Source organism: Malania oleifera, chromosome 8, assembly GCF_029873635.1.
Source record: "Malania oleifera isolate guangnan ecotype guangnan chromosome 8, ASM2987363v1, whole genome shotgun sequence".
In the NCBI taxonomy this organism is placed as follows: Eukaryota; Viridiplantae; Streptophyta; class Magnoliopsida; order Santalales; family Ximeniaceae; genus Malania; species Malania oleifera.
The window spans coordinates 35,133,090-35,156,880 of NC_080424.1; the positions used below are offsets into that span (position 1 = coordinate 35,133,090).

General features: G+C 36.2%; 1 protein-coding gene across 2 annotated transcripts; it reads left to right on the forward strand.

Annotated features, from left to right (window-relative positions):
* Window positions 1-463: 463 nt before the first annotated feature.
* On the forward strand, window positions 464-11,456 carry LOC131162277 (putative UDP-glucuronate:xylan alpha-glucuronosyltransferase 3). Of its 2 annotated transcripts, XM_058118585.1 has the most exons (5): window positions 464-577; window positions 687-785; window positions 7,462-7,671; window positions 8,734-9,371; window positions 10,101-11,456. In XM_058118585.1, exons 2-5 carry the CDS (start codon window positions 721-723, stop codon window positions 11,126-11,128), a joined length of 1,941 nt encoding a protein of 646 aa, XP_057974568.1. In that variant the 5' UTR covers window positions 464-577; window positions 687-720; the 3' UTR covers window positions 11,129-11,456. The 2 variants fall into 2 exon arrangements, with proteins under 2 accessions (XP_057974568.1, XP_057974566.1); XM_058118583.1 differs by having other exon boundaries at window positions 464-785.
* Window positions 11,457-23,791: the final 12,335 nt, after the last annotated feature.

Below are 23,791 nucleotides of genomic sequence, written 5' to 3' on the forward strand. Positions count from 1 at the left end.
TAACGGGGGAGTGAGATGGCTTTACATGTATTCTCCAAGGATTTGTGAATGAATATCAAACTACTTGTGTTATGGCTTGTTTAGTGTTCTCTCATTTGAATAAAATAAGTGGTCTCTATTTTATCATTGAACATGAATGTCTCTTGTCTTCTTGATCCATCGATGTCTATATTAATATTTCATGATGATGAGTGGTTGCTTGTACTTATGGGATGCTCACGTTAAAGATTTGAACGAGTGACTATTGGCTAACTTTATTGGGGAGAGCCTCGACGAGTGCCGCCCCCTTAGTTGAGTCTAATCTAGGGGTTTGTGACATATTTCTTTAATTGAGTACTTATGTGGAAAAATGATTGAGTGGATAAATTACTTCAAGAAATTACAGAGGATCATCATTAAATTTTCTAAAGTTTAGTGGTAATGACATGGAAAACAAAGTCAAACAGCCTCCTTACGTGGACTCATTGCTTGGAGTCCTTGGACTGCGAACTAAGCTCGGACAACTTTGTCACCGCTCTAACACCAACCTGCCGCTCCAAAATCGTAATTAAAAACGTTCTCCGCTCACAGAGTCACGGTCCTCTCTCTCTCTCTCTCTCTCTCTCACACTAGAAATATTTTCTGGAATTGTTTTCATTGTTTTCGTATCAGTTTTGGCTTGTAAACTGGTTTTGTTGGCGAATCAGATGATGCCTTCCCCACGCTGAAACTGAATCGAAGATGAGAGGCGCTATGGGTACCTTGCCCAGCCCTATAGAAGCCAGACACAGATCCTCTGCTTCATTGTAAATCCCTCTCTTTCTCCATTTACTTTGTTTTCCCTCTTTTTTGGTTGAATTGGTTTGGTTGAGTGCGAGCATACTACATGAGATTCATGCGCTGTTAGCTGACTGCATACTGATATGGATTTGAATTTAAATTGACTGTTTCGGCTTGTATTTGCTTTGTTGTTTGATGATCTCTTCGCGGTTTGATTGATTTAGTTTTGAGATCTCTTTTGGTTTTGAACACTGAGGTTGTGTTTGGGAGTACCGAGATTTGAATTTGTGTGGATTTGGAACACAACTCTGTATAATTTTATGCCGTATTTTATCTGAATTCATTGAAAACTCAAATTTAACGAAGGAACTCCAAACTTCCAAAGAAAGGGTAAGGATGTTGAATGATATGGATGAGCTTAATGTGCATAATTAGAACAGATTTGGCAAATTTTGTGTTGTTTTTCTTGTTCATGAGCATAGGGTTGTAGCTGAGCTCAATTGAGTGGAGCAGTTGTTTCCCCAACCCCAGTTCACGATAATACAGCCTCAAAATTATGATTGAACTTCGTTTGTTTGATGAGTGACCTTAAATGAGATTCTGGTTGTTTTAATTAGATCTCATGGACTAATCTCAAACGAACCTTTATCTACCTTTGACCCATCTTATCTTTCAGCCTAATCAAAACCAGCACAACCAGTGACTCTGATGGAAATTGAATTGGTTAACTGCATATATTGGATCTAGAAAATAGCTTATGTCGCCATTTTGAAATTGTAGGATTAAATTATGGACTGAAAATTTGGTGCAGAATTATTCTCCTTATTCACGGAATGTTTGGACAATCCTCAAACATGTTTTATAGTGTGGAAAAGTAAGCTGAGATCAATTACATAGAAGGAGAGGAAGAAAGATGGAGAAGAAAAGAGAGAAATACTTTGCATTCTTGATTCAATATGATACAAATTGTACAACTGATTTCTATGCTTTATATACAAGAACTAAAATAAAATAACTTCCTAACTAACTTGCTAACTTCATAACTAACCAACTAATCTTGCTAACTTCACATATCAACACTCCTCCTCAAGATGGAGTGTATATATTTATCACTCCCATCTTGGAAAGGAAAAACGTAAATTGTGGTGATGCCAATGCCTTTGTAAAGAAGTCAGCTAATTGATGCTTTGAATTCACATGAAGAGTATGTAATATTCCAGCTTGGATTTTCCCCCTAACCAAATGGCTATCAATCTCAATGTGTTTCATTCTCTTATGAAACACTAGGTTGGTTGCTATATGCAGAGCAGCTTTGCTATCACAGAAAAGCAAAGCTGGTGAAGTGTGATGGATACCGAAGTCTTTAAGCAAAGCAATTAACCAAGTTAATTCACATGCTGTAGAACCAAGAGCCCTGTATTCAACTTCAACCGATGATCTTGATACAGTGTTTTGTTTCTTAAATTTCCAAGAAATAAGAGAATCACTCAAGAAAACACAAAACCCCGTAATTGATTTTCTTGTTTCAGGACATGTTTCCCAATCTAAATCTGTGAAAGCCTTCAATTGTGAGGATGGAGATGCAGATAAGAATATGCCCTGCCCTGGAGTCCCTTTTAAGTATCTCAACACCTGATATGCAACATCCAAATGAAGCTGTGTTGGCTTATCCATAAACTGAGCTAGAATATGAATAGAATATGCCAAGTTTGGCTTGGTAATAGTAAGGTAAAGCAACCTCCCTATTAACCTTCGATAAATACTAGGATCTTCTAATAAACCTGAATCTGTATTAGTAAGGTGCAAGTTAGGATCCATAGGTAGTTTAGCTAGTTTACAGCCAATGAAACCTGAATCAGTTAACACTTCAAGAGCATAGTGCCTTTGGCAAACAAAAATGCCTTTAGATGTTCGAGCCACTTCCAATCCGAGGAAGTATTTGAATTCTCCAAGATTTTTAATCTTAAACTCAGCATGAAGAACATTCTTGATGTCTTGCACAACTTGAATATCATTGCTTGCTATTATCACATCATCCACATAAACAAGCAAAACAATAAAAGAACTTGTAGTGACTTTAGTAAACAAAGAATAGTCACACTTGGATTGTGAAAAACCACGAGTCAAAAGGCAATATGATAACTTGTGAAACCATTGGCAAGAAGCTTGCTTGAGTCCATATAAGGACTTAGTCAATTTACATACTCGTGTCTCCCCTCACTTCCATAACCTGGAGGAAGTGACATGTATATCTCTTCATCTAAATCTCCATGAAGAAAAGCATTATTGACATCTAATTGATGTAAATACCAGCCTTTCACAGCAGCAATAGCAAGCATACAACGAACACTAGTGAGTTTAGCAATAGGAGAAAAAATATCAAGAAAATCCAAACTTTCTTGTTGAGTGTACCTCTTAGCTACAAGTCGAGCTTTTTACCTTTCAATGGTACCATCTAACTTATATTTACTTTTGTACACCCATTTGCACCCAATGGGATGCTTATCAGGAGGTAAACTAGTGAGAACCCAAGTATGATTTTCTTCAAGAGCAGCTAATTCAATTGACATAGCATTATGCCAATGAGAATATTGCATAGCTTGAGAAAAAGACTTAGGTTCGGAATTTGAAGACAAGGAAACAGTATATGCTTGGTATGCAGAGGACAAGTTGGAGTAAGAAAGATAAGTTGACAAAGGATAAGAAGTACATACCTTGGAAGAAGCTGCAGCGACGGGACTAAGGTCTGAAGCAGAACTGCTGAGATGACAATGATATTGCTGCAAGTAATTAGGAGGATGTCTCTGTCTAGTGGACTTTCGAAGAGAAGGAACATTATCAATGGCAGAATCAGCATCTGGAGGAGAATGAGGTGGTTGTGTATTGTGAGATAGAATCAGAAAATGGAACTGGAAAAACAAAAGAATCCAAAGCTACAGCAGGTGATGATGAAGAAGTGGTAGAATTACACCTGTAGGGAAATATGTTTTCATGAAAAACAACATCCCGAGACAAAAAAAAATGTATGAGATTGTAAATCATAGAGTTTATATCCTTTTACACCAAAATGATAACCAAGAAACAAACACTTGCCTGCTCTGGAACCAAATTTGTTTCTGTGGGCAGAAAGAGTACTAGCAAAACAAAGGCACCCAAATACCTTGAAATGAGAATAACAAGGTTTGTTAGAGAAGAGCAATTCATAAGGAGACTTATTTGAAAGAAGTGGAGTGGGTAATCTGTTAATGATATAAGCAGCTGTTAAGACACAATCATCCCAAAAACATAAAGGCGGATGAGCTTGAAATCTGAGAGCTCGAGCCACTTCCAACAAATGTCTTGTTTTCTTTCCACAATCCCATTTTTCTAAGGAGTTGCATTACGGCTCCTTTGATGAATGATACCCTTATAAGCATAATAATTGGTCATATTGAACTCTAGACCATTATCACTTCTAATGGTTTTAACTTTATGATTGAATTTTGTTTCAACAAGAGCAAAAAAAGAAAGTAACTTAGGTCGAGTTTCAGATTTATGTTTCAGCATATAGACCCAAGTTGCCCGTGAAAAATATCCACGATTGTAAGAAAGTATTGAAAGCCTTCCAAAGTGGAAGTAGAAAAAGGATCTCATATGTCAGTATGAATGATTTCAAATGGTGCTGTAGTAACATAAATGCTTAGAGGAAAAGATAAACGAGTCTGTTTTGCATAATGGCATATATCACAAATATTTGCACAAGGAGAATTGATAACAGAATCTTATTTATTCAACAAACATTGTCTAGCATTTGATGGATGACCTAGATGATAATGCCATATGTCTAAGATTTTAGGATTGGAAACAATTGTATCAGGAAAATTAGAAGCAGAAAATACACTAGAAACGGAAACATCAGCTACAGTAGATGCTGATGGCTTAGATGGCAGCAAGTAATAAAGTCCATCTCGATGTTCACCCAGACCAATCATCCTCCATGCACACATGTCCTGAATGAAGCATGATTTATTTGAGAAAACAGCAGCACAGTTAGTAGAATGAACAAGCTTACTAACTGATAAAAGGTTGAATGAAAAAGGTGGAACACATAAATCATTAGTCAAGGTTAAAGTATCAGAAATTTTGACTATGCCTATGTGTGTAATACTGACTTTGTGACCATTTGGAAGGGTCACAAAAGAAGATTGAACAGGTGAATATGAATGTAAGAAAGAAATAGAGCTGACCATATGGTCTGTTGCACCAGTATCAATGATCCAAGGTGCATTAGAAGAGTTATTTTCAACTTTATTGATGAATGAAGAAAAATGTTGAAAATTAATAGCAGTGAAGATACTATGTTGGGGAGAAGGTAATATACCTGACTGGTTAAGAAATGTCTGAGAATTTTTCTGAGTACCTACTTGATGAGCCATAGAGGTTTAACTGAAGAATTATGTGAATCAAGCAAAGAAAGAAGTTGTTGACACTGCTCGAGTAAAAAGCTAATGAAGATCCTTCAGAAATTTGTGCTCCCTGTGAAATGGTATCAGAAAAATTACCATTGACAGAGTTTATTCGAGACTTTTTAAACTTGTAACCAGGAGGGTACCCATGAAGTTTATAGCATTTCTCCTTGGTATGCCCCAGCATGCCACAGTGGCTACACACTGGTTTAGGTTTCGAAGAGGCCTTATATCTTGAATTAATTTTCTGAAAATTCTGTTGCTGAGTAGTGGAAACCAGAGCTGCAGAATCAGGATTGGAAAATTTGCCATTAGGATGAATACCACGCTATCTTTCTTCTTGCAAGATCAAAGAAAATACTCTGTTCATATCCGGAAATGGATCTATCAGAAAAGTTTGAGATCAAACACTTGCATACGTGTCATTAAGTCCCATCATGAAACGCATCACATATTCTTGTTGCCGATTCAAGAACAGCCTTTAAGACTTCACAATTACAATTTCTTGAACAACCACAAGGAGGCAAGGCCATATAATTCATCAATTTATCCCAAAGAGTCTTCAAACGAGTGAAATATGCCCTTACAGAGAGATCATCTAGCACCAGATTTCCAATTTTCTTCTGAATCTGAAAAATTCGTGGTGCATTAGTTTGCAAGTAACCTTGCTGCAAATAACACCAGAGTTCTCTTGCGGTGTTAGTATAGATGCAACTTGCTGCTATCTCTTTCGATATAGAATTGAGTAACCACGAGAAGACCATATCATTACAACGTAACCAAGCATTATATGCTGGATCTGAAACATCAGATGGCGAGGTAAGACTTCCATCGATGAAGCCAAGCTTGTTCTTCGATTGTAGAGCAATTTGCATTGATCGACACCAAGCATGGTAATTATCTCCAGTTAAAGGTTGAGTAACCAGCTCAATGCTAGGATTATCAGCATTATTGAGATGATAAGGACCTGATGAATCATCTGCAGGATTGACAGAGGAGACAGAGGAAGAAGACGCCATTGATGATAATCAGATTACCTTCCTTCTAGCTTCAAGAAACTCCTGGGACCTTCAATTGAGGAGGCTGCTTCAATCACCAAAATGAGAATTCGCTACGCCCTCTTGATTCACCAGCTCACATAAAATGAATTGGAAGAACAGCAATTGATCTCAGAATTGCTCTGATACCATGTGGAAAAGTAAGCTGAGATCAATTACATAGAAGGAGAGGAAGAAAGATGGAGAAGAAAAGAGAGAAATACTCTGCATTCTTGATTCAATACAATACAAATTGTACAACTGATTTCTATGCTTTATATACAAGAACTAAAGTAAAATAATTTCCTAAATAACTTGCTAACTTCATAACTAACTAACTAATATTGCTAACTTCACATTTTAACATATAGCACGTGTAATAGAAAATGTGCTAACTGACTTTGAACAAAACTGCTTTTCCATAAATATTTTTGCTTTTTTTCCTGATCAATGATTGTCACATCTAGTGCGTCACGTACAGAGTGGCAACATGCCTGTGGAAGAAGCTGCTTTACATTTGAGTTATGGTATGACATATTTTCAAAGTATCTCATATCCATGTTCTTTGGTTTTACCCTTACCTTCAGTATTGGTGGAAGTGAGACATTTCCAGCTGAATTGAAATGCTGCATATTTTCTCAGATCCACATGCTGGAACTTTGTGCATTTGAAAGTTTTGCTTTTTTATTTTTTAAAATCCTTGTATTTTATTATGTTTGTATCATTATATAAAAAAGTTAAAATTGGCCATGCAATTGGTTCTATAGCGAAGAACCATGAGAAAATATTATTTTAATTGTCTGCACATATTTCAGTAGTTTGGTAACACACAGATGGTGTACTTTTGTCACCAATTTTTGACAACACCTTATAATCAATGGTAAGTAATCATATGAACCAGGTAGGAAGCTACTCTTTAGTCTTCACTTGTACTAAAAGATTTATTCGACAACCGGTTGGAGATCACTAATCTTTCCTTCTTTTTTTTTTTTGAATAAATCATTCAAGTATGCATTGTTTTTTGTATTTGAAATTATTTTTCGATGCAGCATCGATTTAGAAAATGAATTAAATTATATTTTTTGTGCATGCATTCTGTCTTTAATGTCATAGACCAGGCTGCTGCATCTTGTGTGATCAGCATTTTCTGTTGTTTCTTCTCTTATAGCTCTTTCACTTGATTTGTGTGCTAATGGTTCTTGAATACCTTTTTGGTTCAGTGATGACACGGACAAGAGAAGATTGCAAAGAAACAAAGATTTTAATGACGTTGAGAAACCATTCCACAGTCCCAGCCAGGATAGATATTTGAACTGCAAGTTTTCTAGGTTGAAACTTGTCCTGGTTATTATTATATTGGGAACTTTTTTGACACTCCTCCACTCTCCAGCAGTTTATATTTCAGACAATCCATCCAGCTCCAGACCTCGGTATGTTTTGCTGTCCACTCTTATTTCATTCCTTATTAAAAGATTTTAGTTCCCTCCTATTTATATAAACAACAAAATGAGAACAAAAATAAAGTTTTCATTTCCAATATGTAGGGTTGACTTCTTGAATCCTTGTTTCCCATTCTGCGTAGCTATGAAGCAAAGATATTTTAGAGGCTGGTGATTACCATACTTTATCTGTATAAAAACTGTCACTCCTTGGATACATGTCAAATAATTCAAAAACACATCTTGATGCGTCCACAATGTGTCTTATACTCGTATATAGACATTTTGGAACTAAAATACAGGGTGCATTTGTTAGCTTGGATTTGAGGCTTTCTATTTGAAATTTTGAATTTATGTGGATTTGAATGACACTCAATACAATTGTGTATCGTGTTTTGTTGAATCCACACAATTCCAAGCCCATGGCTTGAATTTCATGCTCCCAAATGCACACAGTTCTTTTTAAACATTTAGTTGGAGAATCACAAATATCTGTGTGGCAATCTTTCTACTTCTACTTGTTTCATATTCTATCTAAATACTTTGATGTTGTATGCAGTTTAGAGAAAAATGATAAACTATTGATGTATATAAACTATATATATATATTATAAGTGTGACTCTTTCGTATCATATCTCAAGTTTTGAAGAATTATCATATCTATGTATCCTTCTATCCATATCCATGCTTTAGAACTATACAGGTTTTTATATCCATTTGTATTAATTTTAACCCTATTGTGGCAGCATTGCTACAGTTTGCATCCTTGGATGTTAAGGGCATTAATCCTCTCTCTCTCTCTCTCTTTTATTTTTTTATTTGCAATGGTGGAAATCTGACTATCATTTCAATTATATGTATCTAGTATCACTAAACTTATCTAATAGAGGAAAAAGCTCTTGATCGGGTGAGTTGGCAGAAAAAGATTCATTTAGCTGACCCCACCTAATGGGACTTAAGGCTTGTTGGTATCACTACACTTAATGAAGTTGGATGCTTTATTTATTTTTTTCTGTTTGCAATGTCTTAATAAAAGAATCATCTGTGTGCAGGTCACGTTTTGTAGACCGATGGGTTGTGGAAGGTCCTGCTGCAGCTCCACGTTATGTGTCATTATTAGAAATCAATTGGGAGGATATTTCAAAAGTCATTCAGAAACAGATTGAAAGGAATGAGTATCAAGGAATTGGACTGTTAAATTTCAATGACAATGAAATTGATCATTGGAAGCAACTGATACCAGATGCTGAGAAGATTGTATTGCACCTAGACCACGTCTCTGATGATATCACTTGGGAATCTCTGTACCCTGAATGGATAGATGAGGAGGAAGAATATGAGGTTCCAAGATGTCCTTCTCTACCAAGACTTAAGATACCTGGAAAGCCCCGGATTGATCTTATTGCTGTCAAGCTTCCATGTAATAAGTCAATGAACTGGTCAAGAGATGTGGCTCGCTTGCACTTGCAGCTTGCAGCAGCAAGCCTTGCTGCCACATCTAAAGGGTTACATCCAATATGCGTACTTTTGGTAACGGAGTGCTTCCCAATCCCAAACTTATTCACTTGCAAGGACCTTGTCACACATGAAGGCCATGCATGGCTGTATGAACCTCAACTGAGTACATTAAGAGAGAAGCTGCAGCTTCCAGTTGGATCATGTGAACTTGCAGTTCCACTCAGAGCAAGTGGTTAGTTTATGCTTCTTTTCCCATAATTTGTTTTCATGATTTTTTTTAACTTCAAGTTCTTAGTGCAATGAAAACGATTCTAAACCTTCCTCACCTTACTATATTTTGTTGCGGTTCATTGGTTGGTGAGTTGTATCTGTGTGCCTACACTAGTAAGGTTTTAGTGTTGGAATAGATGCTGATCACTCAGTGGGAACTGGGAACCGGACCATGGGTGGGAGTTTAGCACCTATTAGTGTGGCTGGAAAAGAGAATTTTCTTGTGCAATAACAACTTACCAATTTAAAAGGGGGAGGGACGGTAAGGTTGCCCCTTTATAACTAGTTAGTCATGGTTTCGATTCCAAGTAAACAGCCTCTCTGCATAAAAAGAGAGCTAAGTCTGTGTACATTATGACAACCTTCCCTCTACCCTTGCAAAGCAGGGAGCCTCATGCCCTAGAAATACCCTTTTTAGCATTTATTATCTGATCAACCCTCACTACCATCTATGAAAAATAGAAGTGTGCAGTTTCAAAATAGATATACATACACGTCAGCACGCACATGTATTCTTGCTGTTTTAAGGTAATTCTATTGAGTCAACTCCTAATTTAGAAAACCTCCATGATTGATCTTCGATTTTGTGCCTAGTGATAAAAGGATACAGGATGGCTTTAAAACTATGTTTATTGTCTCACTGCGGTGCACCAAAAAAGTTTAACAAATTTTTTTTTTTCCTTTCAAGCAGGGGCCTCATACTCTGGAAATGCACCCCGAGAGGCATATGCTACAATCCTGCACTCTGCACATGTATATGTCTGTGGGGCCATAGCTGCAGCTCAGAGTATCCGCATGGCAGGTTCGATGCGGGATCTTGTCATACTCATCGATGAAACAATCAGCGAATATCACAGAAGTGGTCTGGAGGCTGCTGGGTGGAAACTTCATAATATCCAAAGAATTAGGAATCCAAAAGCTGAACGGGATGCATACAATGAGTGGAACTACAGCAAATTCCGTCTCTGGCAGTTGACAGATTATGACAAGATTATCTTCATTGATGCTGACTTGCTTATTCTGAGGAATATTGATTTCCTATTTGATATGCCAGAAATATCTGCAATTGGAAATAATGCCACTCTGTTTAATTCAGGTGTGATGGTGATTGAACCTTCAAATTGCACATTCCAACTGCTGATGGATCACATTAATGAGATTGAGTCCTATAATGGTGGAGACCAGGGGTATCTGAATGAAATTTTCACATGGTGGCATCGGATTCCAAAACACATGAACTTCTTGAAACACTTCTGGATTGGCGACGAAGAGGAGAAGAAAGAGATGAAAACTCGTCTCTTTGGGGCCGAACCTCCAGTTCTTTACGTCCTGCACTATCTGGGCTTGAAGCCATGGTTATGCTTCCGCGACTACGATTGCAACTGGAATGTGGACATTCTGCAGGAATTTGCCAGCAACATTGCACATAGAAGATGGTGGAAGGTGCATGATGCAATGCCCGATAACTTGCAAAAGTTCTGCTTGCTTAGGTCAAAGCAAAAGGCTGCATTGGAATGGGATCGGAGGCAAGCCGAGAAAGGAAATTACACAGATGGTCATTGGAAGATTAAGATAAAAGACCCGCGATTGAAGACATGCTTTGAGGATTTCTGCTTCTGGGAAAGCATGTTATGGCACTGGGGCGAAACAAATTGGACAGACAATGCAACGGTTGCCCCACCGCCACCTGCAATTACTACAACATCTCTCTCTTTGTAGACTGATTTTTCGTACCATAGTTGAAATTCAGCCGTGGATGACATGGAGTTTACATCTTTCTGGAGTCGACCAATGCTGTATGGAAAGGTGAATCTTATTCTTTTCCAATTCATTTTCGCCAGGATAGTAATCTACGACAGAAATGCTTTGCTGCGACAACCATGCAGTTGGAAAAGTAGAAATGTCATTGTAAAAAATTATGGGATGGTTGGATTGTGGAAGACAATTTTCATTCTTTAGTTTTAGCTTTTCAAAGAATTATATAACTTTTAACTTTTGATTTCTGAAATTAGTATAGAGAGATAAAAAATAAAGAATTCGTTAATAATTTTTTATTTTTCATTTCAAAATTTTAAAAAATAATAATTATTAAAGTATTGTTTTGTAACATGAATTTTTGGCTTGGATTTGGATTTGTATAGGTGTGGAAGAAATTTAATATAATTTAATACTATATTCTGTCTATATTTACACAAAAAAAAAAAAAAAAAAAAAATCAGTTCGAAAATTCGAATTCTATGTTCTCAAATGCAAGATAAGAAATTAGAAATTTGCAAAGCAATAAAAAAGATATTTTTCAACTTTCTTAGATAAATTTTAAAATTTAGAAATAACATGGAAATAATGTGGTATTTTATGTAATTTTTAGAAAATAAATTAAAAGTAAAACTATTTTTACAAGTGAAAGGTGCAAAAACTTTTTATTATTTTTCATTGCTTTTATATAGATGTAGCAAAACTGAAAAATTATTTGTTCATTGAAAAACTAAAATAGAAATAAAAATTATGTTTCACAATTAAATGGGCCCAATCTTTTCCAATATGGATGTGGTTAGAATCGGTAAAACAAGTTCTTAAAGGTAAATATTAGAGGGCTCAATTCAATACTTAATATTATTTATTTAATTGGTAAGTATTAAAAAAAAAAAAAATACTTCTTCATGGTTGGTAGTTTGAATTTGACGTGAGTTTAAATGACTTTAGAACATAATGCTCAACCAAAGAATGTGTGAAGGGTCTCTCAACCATCTAGCACTTTGGTAATAACCATCTAGCGTCTTTTGGCCAAATAGTTATAAATAATTGCATGGCTCAAATGGGCATTAATATTTCATGACGAGTAGAAGATCTTATGATCATGCTCGATTGCCCTTTACACCGTTTTACCTAACAATACAATCCTTAATTATGAATACATAACTCGTGAGAACTAGGTAATCATCTGATTCAACTGGCAATTAAAATTTTGTTCATTGGAAAATGTCAAATATCTTGGAATTGTTTAATTGCAATAAGGGGTGATGTTGAAAAATACTATGACTAACGTTTATCATGCCTTAGTTTTATTTATTTTATTTTATTTTTTTTTGAGGGCAAGTTTTCAAATACACTAAATCTATGCCTTCAATGTTATATTTTTAGGCCAAGTTCTTGAAAATATGATGATTTATTATTGGTAGAAGTTAATGGCACGCATTAATTTTATTATTGGAAAAAATAAAGTCATTGGAAGTAACAAAATATGAACAAGAGTTGGAAATAATAACCCAATTGTAACTAAAGTATCATCTATAAATCATTCATGTGTTTGCAATTTCTAAGAGCATGATCTTCCTCCACTCTCATAGGCCTCTTGTCGCTAGTAAAGTTTAACTTAGTGGTCCAACCAACAATCAACGGCGACTTGATGAACTTCAAGGCTAAAACAATTGGCATTGACGATCTCCCAAAATCAATTAATGTTTAGATATCTGAAATTTGATGATTGTCGATGATGATGACTTGTTTTCACGTATGGTGCTTTTCATGACTCTGAAATTTGAACTTGCCACTACCAAAATCGTTGAAAATTCGAGATTGTGATAAACTGATCTTCAATGGATGTGTTGAAGTTGTTGAGCTCCTTGTTGTCAAACCACTAGAAACCAATGCCACCGTGATGCTCAACCAATTGCTCTGCCCACTGATTATCGACTCTATCCTCCTAGATTCTCCACAAGATAGAGTCGAGACGCAAAGCACTCTCCCATTGGCAAGTTTCCATGACAAGAATACACATTATTTGAATTTAGGAAGGTTACAAGATTTCCTAAAATATAATTAAATGATATAATTGGTACTGTGATTTGAATGAAATGTTAAATTCTTTCTGTGAACCAAGCATACGTATATTATCACATTACTGGAATATTACATTGCTAGTACGCACGTTTAGTAAACCAAACACTATTTTTGAGGGCAAGTTTCCAAAGCTAGTAAATTTGTGCCACTATAAAAAATCAGTGTATTAGTGAAGGATCAATTAGTGACGAATTTATAAGTATTATTGACAGTTTTAAAATAGTTGCTATATGTACCGTTACTACTAAGTTTTAGTGACGAATTAAAACTTTTGTCACTAATAATAGAGTATTAGTGACAGATTGTAACCATCACTAAAACCCTAATACCATCATTATAAATTCTAGAATGGCTCAGCTCAAATTCGTCACTAATACTAGGGCATTAGTGAAGGATTCAAATTTGTCACAAATAGTGGGGTATTAGTGACAAAATTGTGATTCGTCACTAATACTAGGGCATTAGTGAAGAATTCATATTCATCACTAATAGTAAGATATTAGTGACGAAGTAATAATTCGTCACTAATAGCACAGTATTAGTGACGAATTATTACTTCGTCACTAATACCTTACTATTAATGACGAATTTGAATCATTTACTGATAATTAGAAAAATTAAAAAACCTTTAATACTAATTTTTTTTAATCATCAATTCTTATATAAAAATCTGCAATTACATTTCCGAATACATAAACCGAAACAATAACTACAACAAAATTCGTAAATCATTCAAAATTTCGAATTCAAATGTAAATTCAATTAAAATAAAGAAATAACATATGTTCTAATAACAAAAAAAATTTCAAAATATTCAAAATTTAAATACAAATACTAGTACAGATTCAAATTAAAATACAAAAATTCTATTTGTTCAAATAACAATAAAAATTACGAAAAAATAGTCAAAAGTTACATCCGATGACTGTAGTGCATGCATGTATGACATCGTGCTGATATTATGACAATCGCGAATCCTATAAATTAAGAGTCATTAAAAAAAAATAGTATATAAATGGAGAGTTGGTGCTCAGTATAATCAGGAAAAATAATTATATGATATAACAAATTCGCAAAGATTTCATAATCATGCATATTACACAATTTGTACGGTAGTAATATCAATAATGAAAAAAATAATGTCAGTATTTAAATCTAAACATTGAATTCACATATTTCCATTGAGTTGCACACTTGAAAGGTAGCTTATAAAGTCGAAGGGATGAAATGGTCTTTGAATAACCATGAGAAGATACACACACAACTATACATGCAACTACTTATATATATATATATATATATATATATATATATATATTATGTGTAATTACCTTTTAATTTTTTGAAAGGTAAAACCAAGTGAATTCATTAATAAACAAAGCTCAAGTCAGAGGCTTGAGGATACAAAAGTGCAGGTAGACCCAAAACAAAAAACCAACAAGGCAATAAAAACAGTGAGCAGCCAACAAATCAACAGAAAAACTGAAGAGAACACCAATAATAGAAAATAACAACACAGCTGATGATGAGGATCAACAAACACCATCAAAAGATCCATTGCATATTCCTATTGGGCCTATCACTAGAGCGAGATCCAAAAAGATCAAAGAAGCACTTTATGGGCTAATTCAAGATATTTGGGCTTATTTAAAAACAGGACACTCCAAGCTTGGCCCAAACAAGGATGAAGGCTTAATAAATTTAATCCATGTTTTGGATGAAGCTAATCTTGCTTAGTGGCTGTAATCTCCTTATTAATGGTGTGCTAGTCAATTAGGAGATTTGACTTTTGACCTTTTGTCTTTACATTTAATTTGTAATTTGTAAGACAACTTAACTTGCATGGATTTAGTAAGTTGTGAGAGTCATTAAATGTGTCTAGTAAGTTGGTATACTTAATGTCCTTGTCTCCCATGTTTGTGTGGGAATTGCTATGTATTTAATGTTTTTGTCTCCCATGTCTGTATGGGAATTGTTAAGTGTTTATTATCCTTGTCCCCCATGCTAGCTATATATATAGCCATTGTAAGAGCTAAATTATTCATTGAATAGAAATCAAGAAAAGTGAGGATTTGTTTCTTCTTTGGTTCTTTAGAGAACTTGCGAACTTATCAAGGATTCTTCCTTGTGGCGTTCAAATTTTATACCTTCGGTTCATGATTAATCTATAATCATTGGGTCGGGGTTTGTTACTTTATACTTACGGTTCACGTTTCACTTATAAACGTTGGGTCGGAGTTTCTTATCAAAATCTGAATTTTAGCTTTCTTGGGCAAGCATTCCAATATTGGTTGTTGGGTCTCAAAGCGCGTCGTTTGAGGTTCGCATCAGCTGAATCAGCCACTGAGAATTTGATAATGTTCATTAACCATACGTATAATTATTATCTTAAGATCGAGACACCTTTAGTCATGAAGTTGCACACTTATGGCAGCTTCGGCTTCGGCTCCAAGGGCAGGGAGAAGAGCGTAGGAGCGGGAAGAAGGAAGGTACAAGTCGTGAAGAAGGAAGGAGGGAGGAGGAAAGAAGGGAGGAGGGAAAGGAGGGGGATCGGGGAAGGAGGTTCAGGAGAGCAGGGAGATGAGCTGAGTGCAGAGGAGCGGGAAAAATCAAGAAAGGAGGGAAGAGAAGGAAGATTGGTGCAAAAGTTATAAAAGAAGTAATAGTGATGAATCCAAATCCGTCACTTATAAAGGACTAATAGTGATGAATTTCAAGATTCGTCACTACTACTCTGAACTAATTTTTTTTATTTTTTTTAAAGAAAGGAAGCATTAGTGACGGTTCCCAAATCCGTCACTAATAAAGGGCTAATAGTGATGAATTTTTAAATTCGTCACTAATACTCTGAACTAATTTTTTTTTAAATAAAGAAAGCATTAGTGACAGTTCCCAAATCCATCACTAATAGGGGGCTAATAGTGATGAATTTTAAGATTTGTCACTAATACTCTGAACTAAATTTTCTTTTTATTTTTTTTTAAATAAAGGAAGCATTAGTGACGGTTCCCAAATCCATCACTAATAAAGGGCTAATAGTGACGAATCTTCAAATTCGTTACTAGTATTATGAACTAAATTTTTTTTTTATTTTTTTTAAATAAAGGAAGTATTAGTGATGGTTCTCAAATCCGTCACTACTAAATGGCTAATAGTGATAAATTTCAAGATTCGTCACTAATACTCAAAACTATATATATATATATATATATATATATATATATATATATATATATATATATATATTTTAAATAAAGGAAGCATTAGTGACGGTTCCCAAATCCGTCACTAATAAAAGGCGAATAGTGACGAATCCTTAAATTCGTCACTAATACTCTGAACTAATTTTTTTTTTAATTTTTTTAAATAAAAGTAGTGACGGTTATTTAACAGTCACTAATAAGTGTTTTTTAGTGACAAATTTAATTCATCACTAATACCGCAGAAATCGTCGCTAATATTTTTCCGGGATAATTTTTGCGAGAAAAATATTTTCCTACTATATTTTTCAGGTTTTAATGATGAAACTATTAGTGACAGTTTCATATCCATCACTAATAGTGCCGTATTAGTGACGGTTGCTGAAACCGTCACTAATACCCCACTTTGAGTGACGAAATTGAATCTATCACTAATAGTTTCGTCACTAAAAACTAGTTTTTTTTTGTAGTGTGCCTTCGGCATTATATTTTTTAGGTCAAGTTCTTGAAAATATGAGGAATTTATCGTTGGTAAAAGTCAATCACACACAAATTATTTTATCATTGAAAAAAAGAATCATTAGAAGTGACAAAATATAAACAATAGAGGAAACACTAACCCCAACTATATAATATATTGTAGGCAAGATAATAATATTCTAAAAGATTACTAAAAATTTTTTTAGGACTAACAATTTCATGAAAGAGAGTATTTTATTTCTTTTAAATTATGCATCTTGCAGTAAAAGTAATGTTATTGCTAATAGTCATTTTTCACCAAACACTTCATAATTTAACTAAACAATTTAAGAATTAAGTTAAAAGAAAGAGAAAATAAATTTTGAACAAGGCAGTCGAGCGATCACTTAAAAGCAATCGATCGGTCCTTCTCCTTCCCGTCTTTTCGTGGGTGCTCAAAGAATTTGGTGCCAGCTCAATACCGTTGACCAATCCCATGGGTAGTAAACTAGTTTAGTTAATTTTCTAATTTTGAATTTCTTTAATTTGATTGACTATTGATTCTAAAGGCACCAAATATCTTGATTGTTGCCATGGGTCAAGCAACGAATTAGGTCGTTGTTGGTTATTGGTTGGTGGTTAAGGAGGTTGGAGTTTTGAATTTAAAATTCAAAATTTCAAACCCCCATTTCCTTGCATCATGAATGGTCCATTTTGGGGCATGCCCTAGTGGGGAATAGGGAGAGTTTTCTGCTAATAGAATTTGTGTTTTAGGTATTTTAGAAGGGAATTCACACTTTGTATATTTGAGTGAATTCACACTTTGTGTACTTAAGAGACATCTCTTTCTCTCAATTTTCCATTCATATTTCAGGGGTGGGTGAGTGCATTTTCTTAGTGTTTTTCTGCTATAAATACAATCTTCTTTGGAATTTAGGCCAGTTTTATTACCCTTTTTATAAAAATTTTAGGTTTGCATTGTAGTTGTGCATTCATATATTTATGATGATATGTTATTTTCATTTGGTATGATATCCTAAATGATTCTTTCATACATTGTGCTATTGAAGTGTCTCTGAAATGGTTTACATGCACATTTCAAAGCCACATTGGCTTTGACACTATTATACTCAAAAAATTCTTTGAAAAAATTGATTTTCAACATTTTTCTATCCTTTTATGTACATATGCATATTAGTTTTAACATTTGACGTGTCATTGAGTATAGGAGTAGATAAGATCCATGTGTAGGTTTTATAAAAATCGTATGAGATTTTGAAGAATTTTGGAATATGCTTAAGGTAATCGACTAGCCTCGAGGGCATGGTCGATCGGTTCATTCTTTGTAGACAATTGATCAACCACTAAGTTGTGGTTGACCACTTAGTCTAGAGGTTGTTCATCAACCCTTTTATGAAGGTCTTTTTTTTTTTGGATTTTTGAGTTAGTGATTGGTTTAAACACTCGTCGGAGTATATGGTCAAGTCTATTGATTGATTATTCAATGTGGCTTAATGGTTTTCCCTTAAAAGAATAAAAAAAAAGTCATTTTCAAGTTTTTTTTTTTAAAATATTTTGAAATGAATGTACATGATGTGGCTTTTGGACATTTTTAGAATGTTTTTAACCCGATTTTCAAGTGATTTGAAGGTGAGTTTGTGGTTCCCCAACAAAAATAATATTTTGCAAGTTGTTTTCAGAAAATATATCATTTTTTAAAGTAATCATCTATGAAGTGGCTTGAGGGTGGAAAAACACTTATTTTCCAAAAATAATAGACTTTAAGGCTATGCATCTAATGGGAATTCAAAGAAAAATCATGTTTGTTCGTAAAAAATATCAATTTTTTATTCAAGATTTCAAGTGATTTTCATAAACTCTAAATGTTTTTCAATTAGAAAGTGAAAATATTTTGGGCAATTACTAGTGGCTTGATCCCATTTTCAGGATATGTCTATTCACACATGGATGCAACCATACTTTTAAAAACCATAAATTCCTTTTTTTTTTCTTTGTTGTGTGTGTGTGTGTGTGTGTGCATGCTTTTTTTTTTTTTGTTGCATTTTATTGTTTTGTGACGATTTGAAAGGAATCAAGTAGTGGGGTCTCTATAGAGCTTTGGTCTCTACATAGGCACTATCAAAGCCTTTTCAAAGGGTGAGATTAACTTAAAGTTTTCTAAAAACAAAAATAAAAAGGGCAGGCAGCCTTCTAGATGTGGTTGACTGCCTTTTAAGGGATGGTCTACTAGCCTTTCTCGAAGAGCAAGGTAGGTTGACTAGCCTCTAAAGGTGGTCAACTGGTTCCTGCCTACTTCTATTTCTCACAAATTTATCACAAAATTTGATTTTAGAAAATGGATTTTCTTATAGAAGACAGACACACAAGGTAAAAGTGATAATCATTCTTAGAATTTGTGCTTTATGACCCTTTAATTACATTTGAAAGGAATTAAGAGATTACATTTGCTATTTACATTTGTACTTTCGAACCTGTAACTCTTAGAAAAATATTTTTCTATATTTTTCATTTTCAAAAACTAAAATAAGGTAGCGATTTTATTTTTAAAATAAAAGTGTTGGTTAGATAATCAATAGTTTGGTTGTCTACTTCATTTAATTTTTTTTTTCAAAGTGGTCACCAAGTTAGTTGGCAACAAAATAGGCCACTTGAGTCTAGCTTTGGTGACTCCACTAGGGACTTGTGAGAGTCTAGCCACCTTTTGTGTGTTTGTGTGTTGATGTGCATGTGTCTACTTCGTATCTATGTGTTTTTTAGCATTTTTTTTTTTGGTATGTATGTTGAAAGATTATGTCATGCTATGTATGCTATGTGTCACGAGTTAAGCTTGTTCAGAGCATTATGCTTGCCTGTGATCGCTTATCTCGTGTTCTTAGGATGGGTTTCCATCATGTAAATACTAGTGTAGGGTTATTTTCTGCTAGTAGAGTCTTTGTAAGCCAAATAAGGCAGTATGACTCCTCGGTCCCTTTGATGTTTCCTAGTGCCAGGATGATAATTACATAAAAACCTTTTTAAGAGAGGGTGAGTGTTCATCAGTCATTGTAAAACTCACTAGCAATTGTCAACGTGCTTAGCCTACTTGCCTCCCTCGCTAAGTACAACATGTCAACGGAGGATTTGTAATGAATTACGTTTGCTTCAATGTTTACTGCTTGGTTGCCACGACTTTCATGAATTGATTACTATTTCCGCTGCTATCTGATTGAATGTTAATGAAAGTGCTTCGTGGATGAATGTTGGTAAACGATAAGCTGGCTAGTTAAGCAAGAGTGCTTTAGCTAGCGCCGCACGGCCCTTCACAAAGGTGTGAAAATAGTCGGACCGTGACATTTGGTATCAGAGCCAAGTCAGTGACACTTGGTGAGAGCCCAAGGTTGAGTTGCTACGTGAATTCGATTGCCTTCGTTGTTGGATTTTGGAAGCTTTGGTAAGTGACCATGGCACCAAACATTGCTGAGAGGATCAGCGTGCTGGAAGCACAGGTTGAGACAACAACCAACACTATGGCCGCGGAGGTGGCCCAGATGAGAGAACTTGTTGATAAGGTGATGTGATCACAAAAACATCAAACATGTTTGCTAGGCGACTTGTCAGAGGACTTTCGCCACACAGTGGAAGCTTTGCAGGCCCAAATGGCAGATCTGGATGCAAAGATGAATGTGATGGTTCTTGCTATAGGGAACTCCAACACTCCGGGAGTTAGAAAGACCAAGGTGTCAGAACCCAGGACATATGGGGGTGCCCAAGATGCCAAGGAGTTAGAGAACTTCTTGTTTGATGTGGAGCAGTACTTTCGCGTTGTGAGGATGGCCTCAGAACAGGCAAAGGTGGATATTGCGACCATGTACTTGATTGGTGATGCCAAACTGTGGTGGCGTACCAAGTACAGAGAAATTGAAAATGGAAGCTGTGTAATTGATAGTTGGGCAGACTTGAAGAGAGAGCTCAAGGCCCAATTCTTTCCGAAAAATGTTGAGTATAATGCAAGAAGAAAACTGAGAGATCTCAAGCATACAGGGTCAATCAGTGAATATGAAAAACAATTTTCTGCTTTAATGTTGGATATTCGAGATATGTCGGAGAAGGACAAGTTGTTCTATTTTCTTGAGGGGATGAAACCATGGGCAAGAACTAAACTTCATAGGCAAATGGTTCAAGACTTGTCAACTGCACAAGCGGCTGCAGAACGCTTGACAGACTATGCTGGTGATGAGACCGCTTCGTCCAAACAGTTTGGCGAAGAGGAAAACAGTGGAAAGTCTTTCAAGAATGGCAAACCCAAGAGTGGGGAGCTGACTCTAAATCATCAACCTCAAAGGAAGCTTCGTCGTCTCAAGGGTTCAACACACCCAATGGAAAGGGGAAGAGTAAACTTGAGTGTTTCTTGTGTCGAGGTCCTCATAGAGTTTTTGAGTGCCCTCACAAAGCATCACTTAATGCCTTACAGGCTTCCATTATAGAATAGGCAGTGGAAGATGATGTGGAAGAGGATGATGCCCCAAGGGTGGGTTCAGTGCGGTTGGTGAACGCATTGGAAAAGCAGGCAAAAACACCAAAAGTTACATGAGCAAAAGGGTTAATGTTTGTGGACTTGAGGATAAATGGGAAGAGTACTCGCGCTATGGTGGATACGGGGGCTACTCATAATTTTGTTTCGCAGGTGGAAGCATGGAGACTTAACTTATCCTTAGAGAAGGATACAAGACGCATGAAAGCAGTTAACTCTGTAGCCCAGCCTACTCTGGGAGTAGCCAAGCAAGTAGCTATAAAGCTTGTACAGTGGGAAGGTCATGCGAATTTCACAGTAGTGCCATTGGATGACTATCCAGTCATTCTAGGAATGGAGTTCTTAATGGGGACGAGTGCAGTGCTGATGCCTTCGGCCAGTTCCCTGTGTCTAATGGGAGATCACTCGTGCATGGTGCAAGTTGTTGCAACAAAAGGAGACGACAGGAAGTCCCTTTCAGCCATACAACTCAATGAGGGATTGGGTAAGGGTGAGTAGAAATGTCTAGCCACGGTGGTGGTAGACAAAGAAGTAGGCCAAGATCTGGAGCCTACGACCATCCAAGTGCTGTTGGATGAGGATAAGGAGGTGTTGCCGAACAAGTTGCCTCAAAAATTGCCTTCACGACGAATTGTGGAGCAAGAGATCGAGTTGTTATCAGGAGTGAAACCACCTGCTAAAGGGCCATGTCAGATTGTGCCTCTTGAGATAGTAGAGTTGGGGAAATGGCTTGATGAAGTGGAAGCAGGATGTGTTCGCCCTTCCAAAACACCGTTGGGAGCATCGGTGTTGTTTTAGAGGAAACATGAAGAGAATTTACGGAAGGTGTTCGACAGGCTGAGGGGAAATAGTCTGGAAGTGAAGAAGGAGAATTTCTCTTTCGCTCGGCGGAGCAACAAATTCCTTGGTCAATTCATTGAACAAGGTCGTATCCGGAGGGGTATGGAGAAGGTAAGGATGATTCAAGAACGAAAGATCCCCACGATAGTGAAGGACTTGCGTTCCTTTCTTGGCCTTACTAGATACTGCAAGAAGTTCGTTGAGGGGTATTCGCGGAGAATGACTCCAATGACAAGACTACTTGGGAGGTATTATTGGCCACACACGTGGGATGATGTGGTTGATTATACCAAAACTTGTCTCACTTGCCAACAAGACAAAGGGGAGCGAATGAAGTATGATACTTTCATGGCCGCACCAAAGTACAGTTCGACAGAGGGGATGACACAATTGTTCCTTGTGACTATTGTGAAACATTGGGGTGTTCCCCAAGTTATTATTTTGTGACCAATACTTAATGTTCACCGACAACTTCTTAATAGAGTTTTTCGGAATATTCAGGTCACATCTTGACATCTCTTTGAGTTGTCATCGACAGACAGACAGACAGATGAAGAGATTCAGAGAGCTGCTAGATGAGTACTTGTGCCATTTTATCAACAACAACCAGAAGAATGGCGTGCAACTACTTGATGTGGCTCCATTCTGTGGTAACGCCTAAAGGCGCTCAACAACCAATAAGAGCCTTTTTGAGCTTGTTACAGGCCAACTGCCGTTGTTACCTCACACAGTGGGCGAGCCGTATAGACGAAAGAGTCCTAAGGCGTACATCTTCACCAGTGAAGGGAGACAAAATATAGAGTTTGCCCAAGCTTATCTGGAGGAAGCTTCTAAGAAGATGAAGAAGTGGGCAGATCAGAAGAGAAGACCGTAGTTTCATGTCAACTGCCTCAAGCCATTCAACGCCAACACCAACGACCTGAGTAGAAGTCAGTCAAACAGCGCAGAGTTGAAGACAGTGCAACTTGACAGACATGAAGTTGAAGAGATCCTTACAGATAGAAAGTTCATATCCTCAAGGAAGAAGCGGCAGAAGTTCCTAATGAAGTGGAAGGACCTTGATGACAAAGAAATCAGCTGGATTTCTGCAGAAGATTTGAAGCCATTCATGGACAAAGTTGAAGTGTACCTATCGCCAAAATCTACAAGGACGTCAACCGCATAAGTGGGGGAGAATTTCACGAGCTAAGCTTGTTCAGGGCATTATGCTTGCCTGTGACCGCTTATCTCATGTGCTTAGGATGGGTTTCCATTATGTAAATACTAGTGTAGGGTTATTTTCTGCTAGTAGAGTCTTTGTAAGCCAAATAAGGCAATATGACTCCTCGGTCACTTTGATGTTTCCTAGTGCTAGGATGATAATTACATAAAAACCTCTTTAGGGGAGGGTGAGTGTTCATCAGTCATTGTAAAACTCACTAGCAATTGTCAACGTGCTTAGCCTACTTGCCTCCCTCGCTAAGTACAACATGTCAACGGAGGATTTGTTAATGAATTACGTTTGCTTCAATG

Coding starts and splice junctions, on each gene's coding strand:
- LOC131162277 (XM_058118583.1), top strand. CDS start 721: ATGAGAGGCGCTATGGGTACCTTGCCCAGCCCTATAGAAGCCAGACAC. Junction 7,672..8,733: donor CCATCCAGCTCCAGACCTCG/GTATGTTTTGCT, acceptor ATCTGTGTGCAG/GTCACGTTTTGTAGACCGAT. Junction 9,372..10,100: donor AGTTCCACTCAGAGCAAGTG/GTTAGTTTATGC, acceptor CCTTTCAAGCAG/GGGCCTCATACTCTGGAAAT.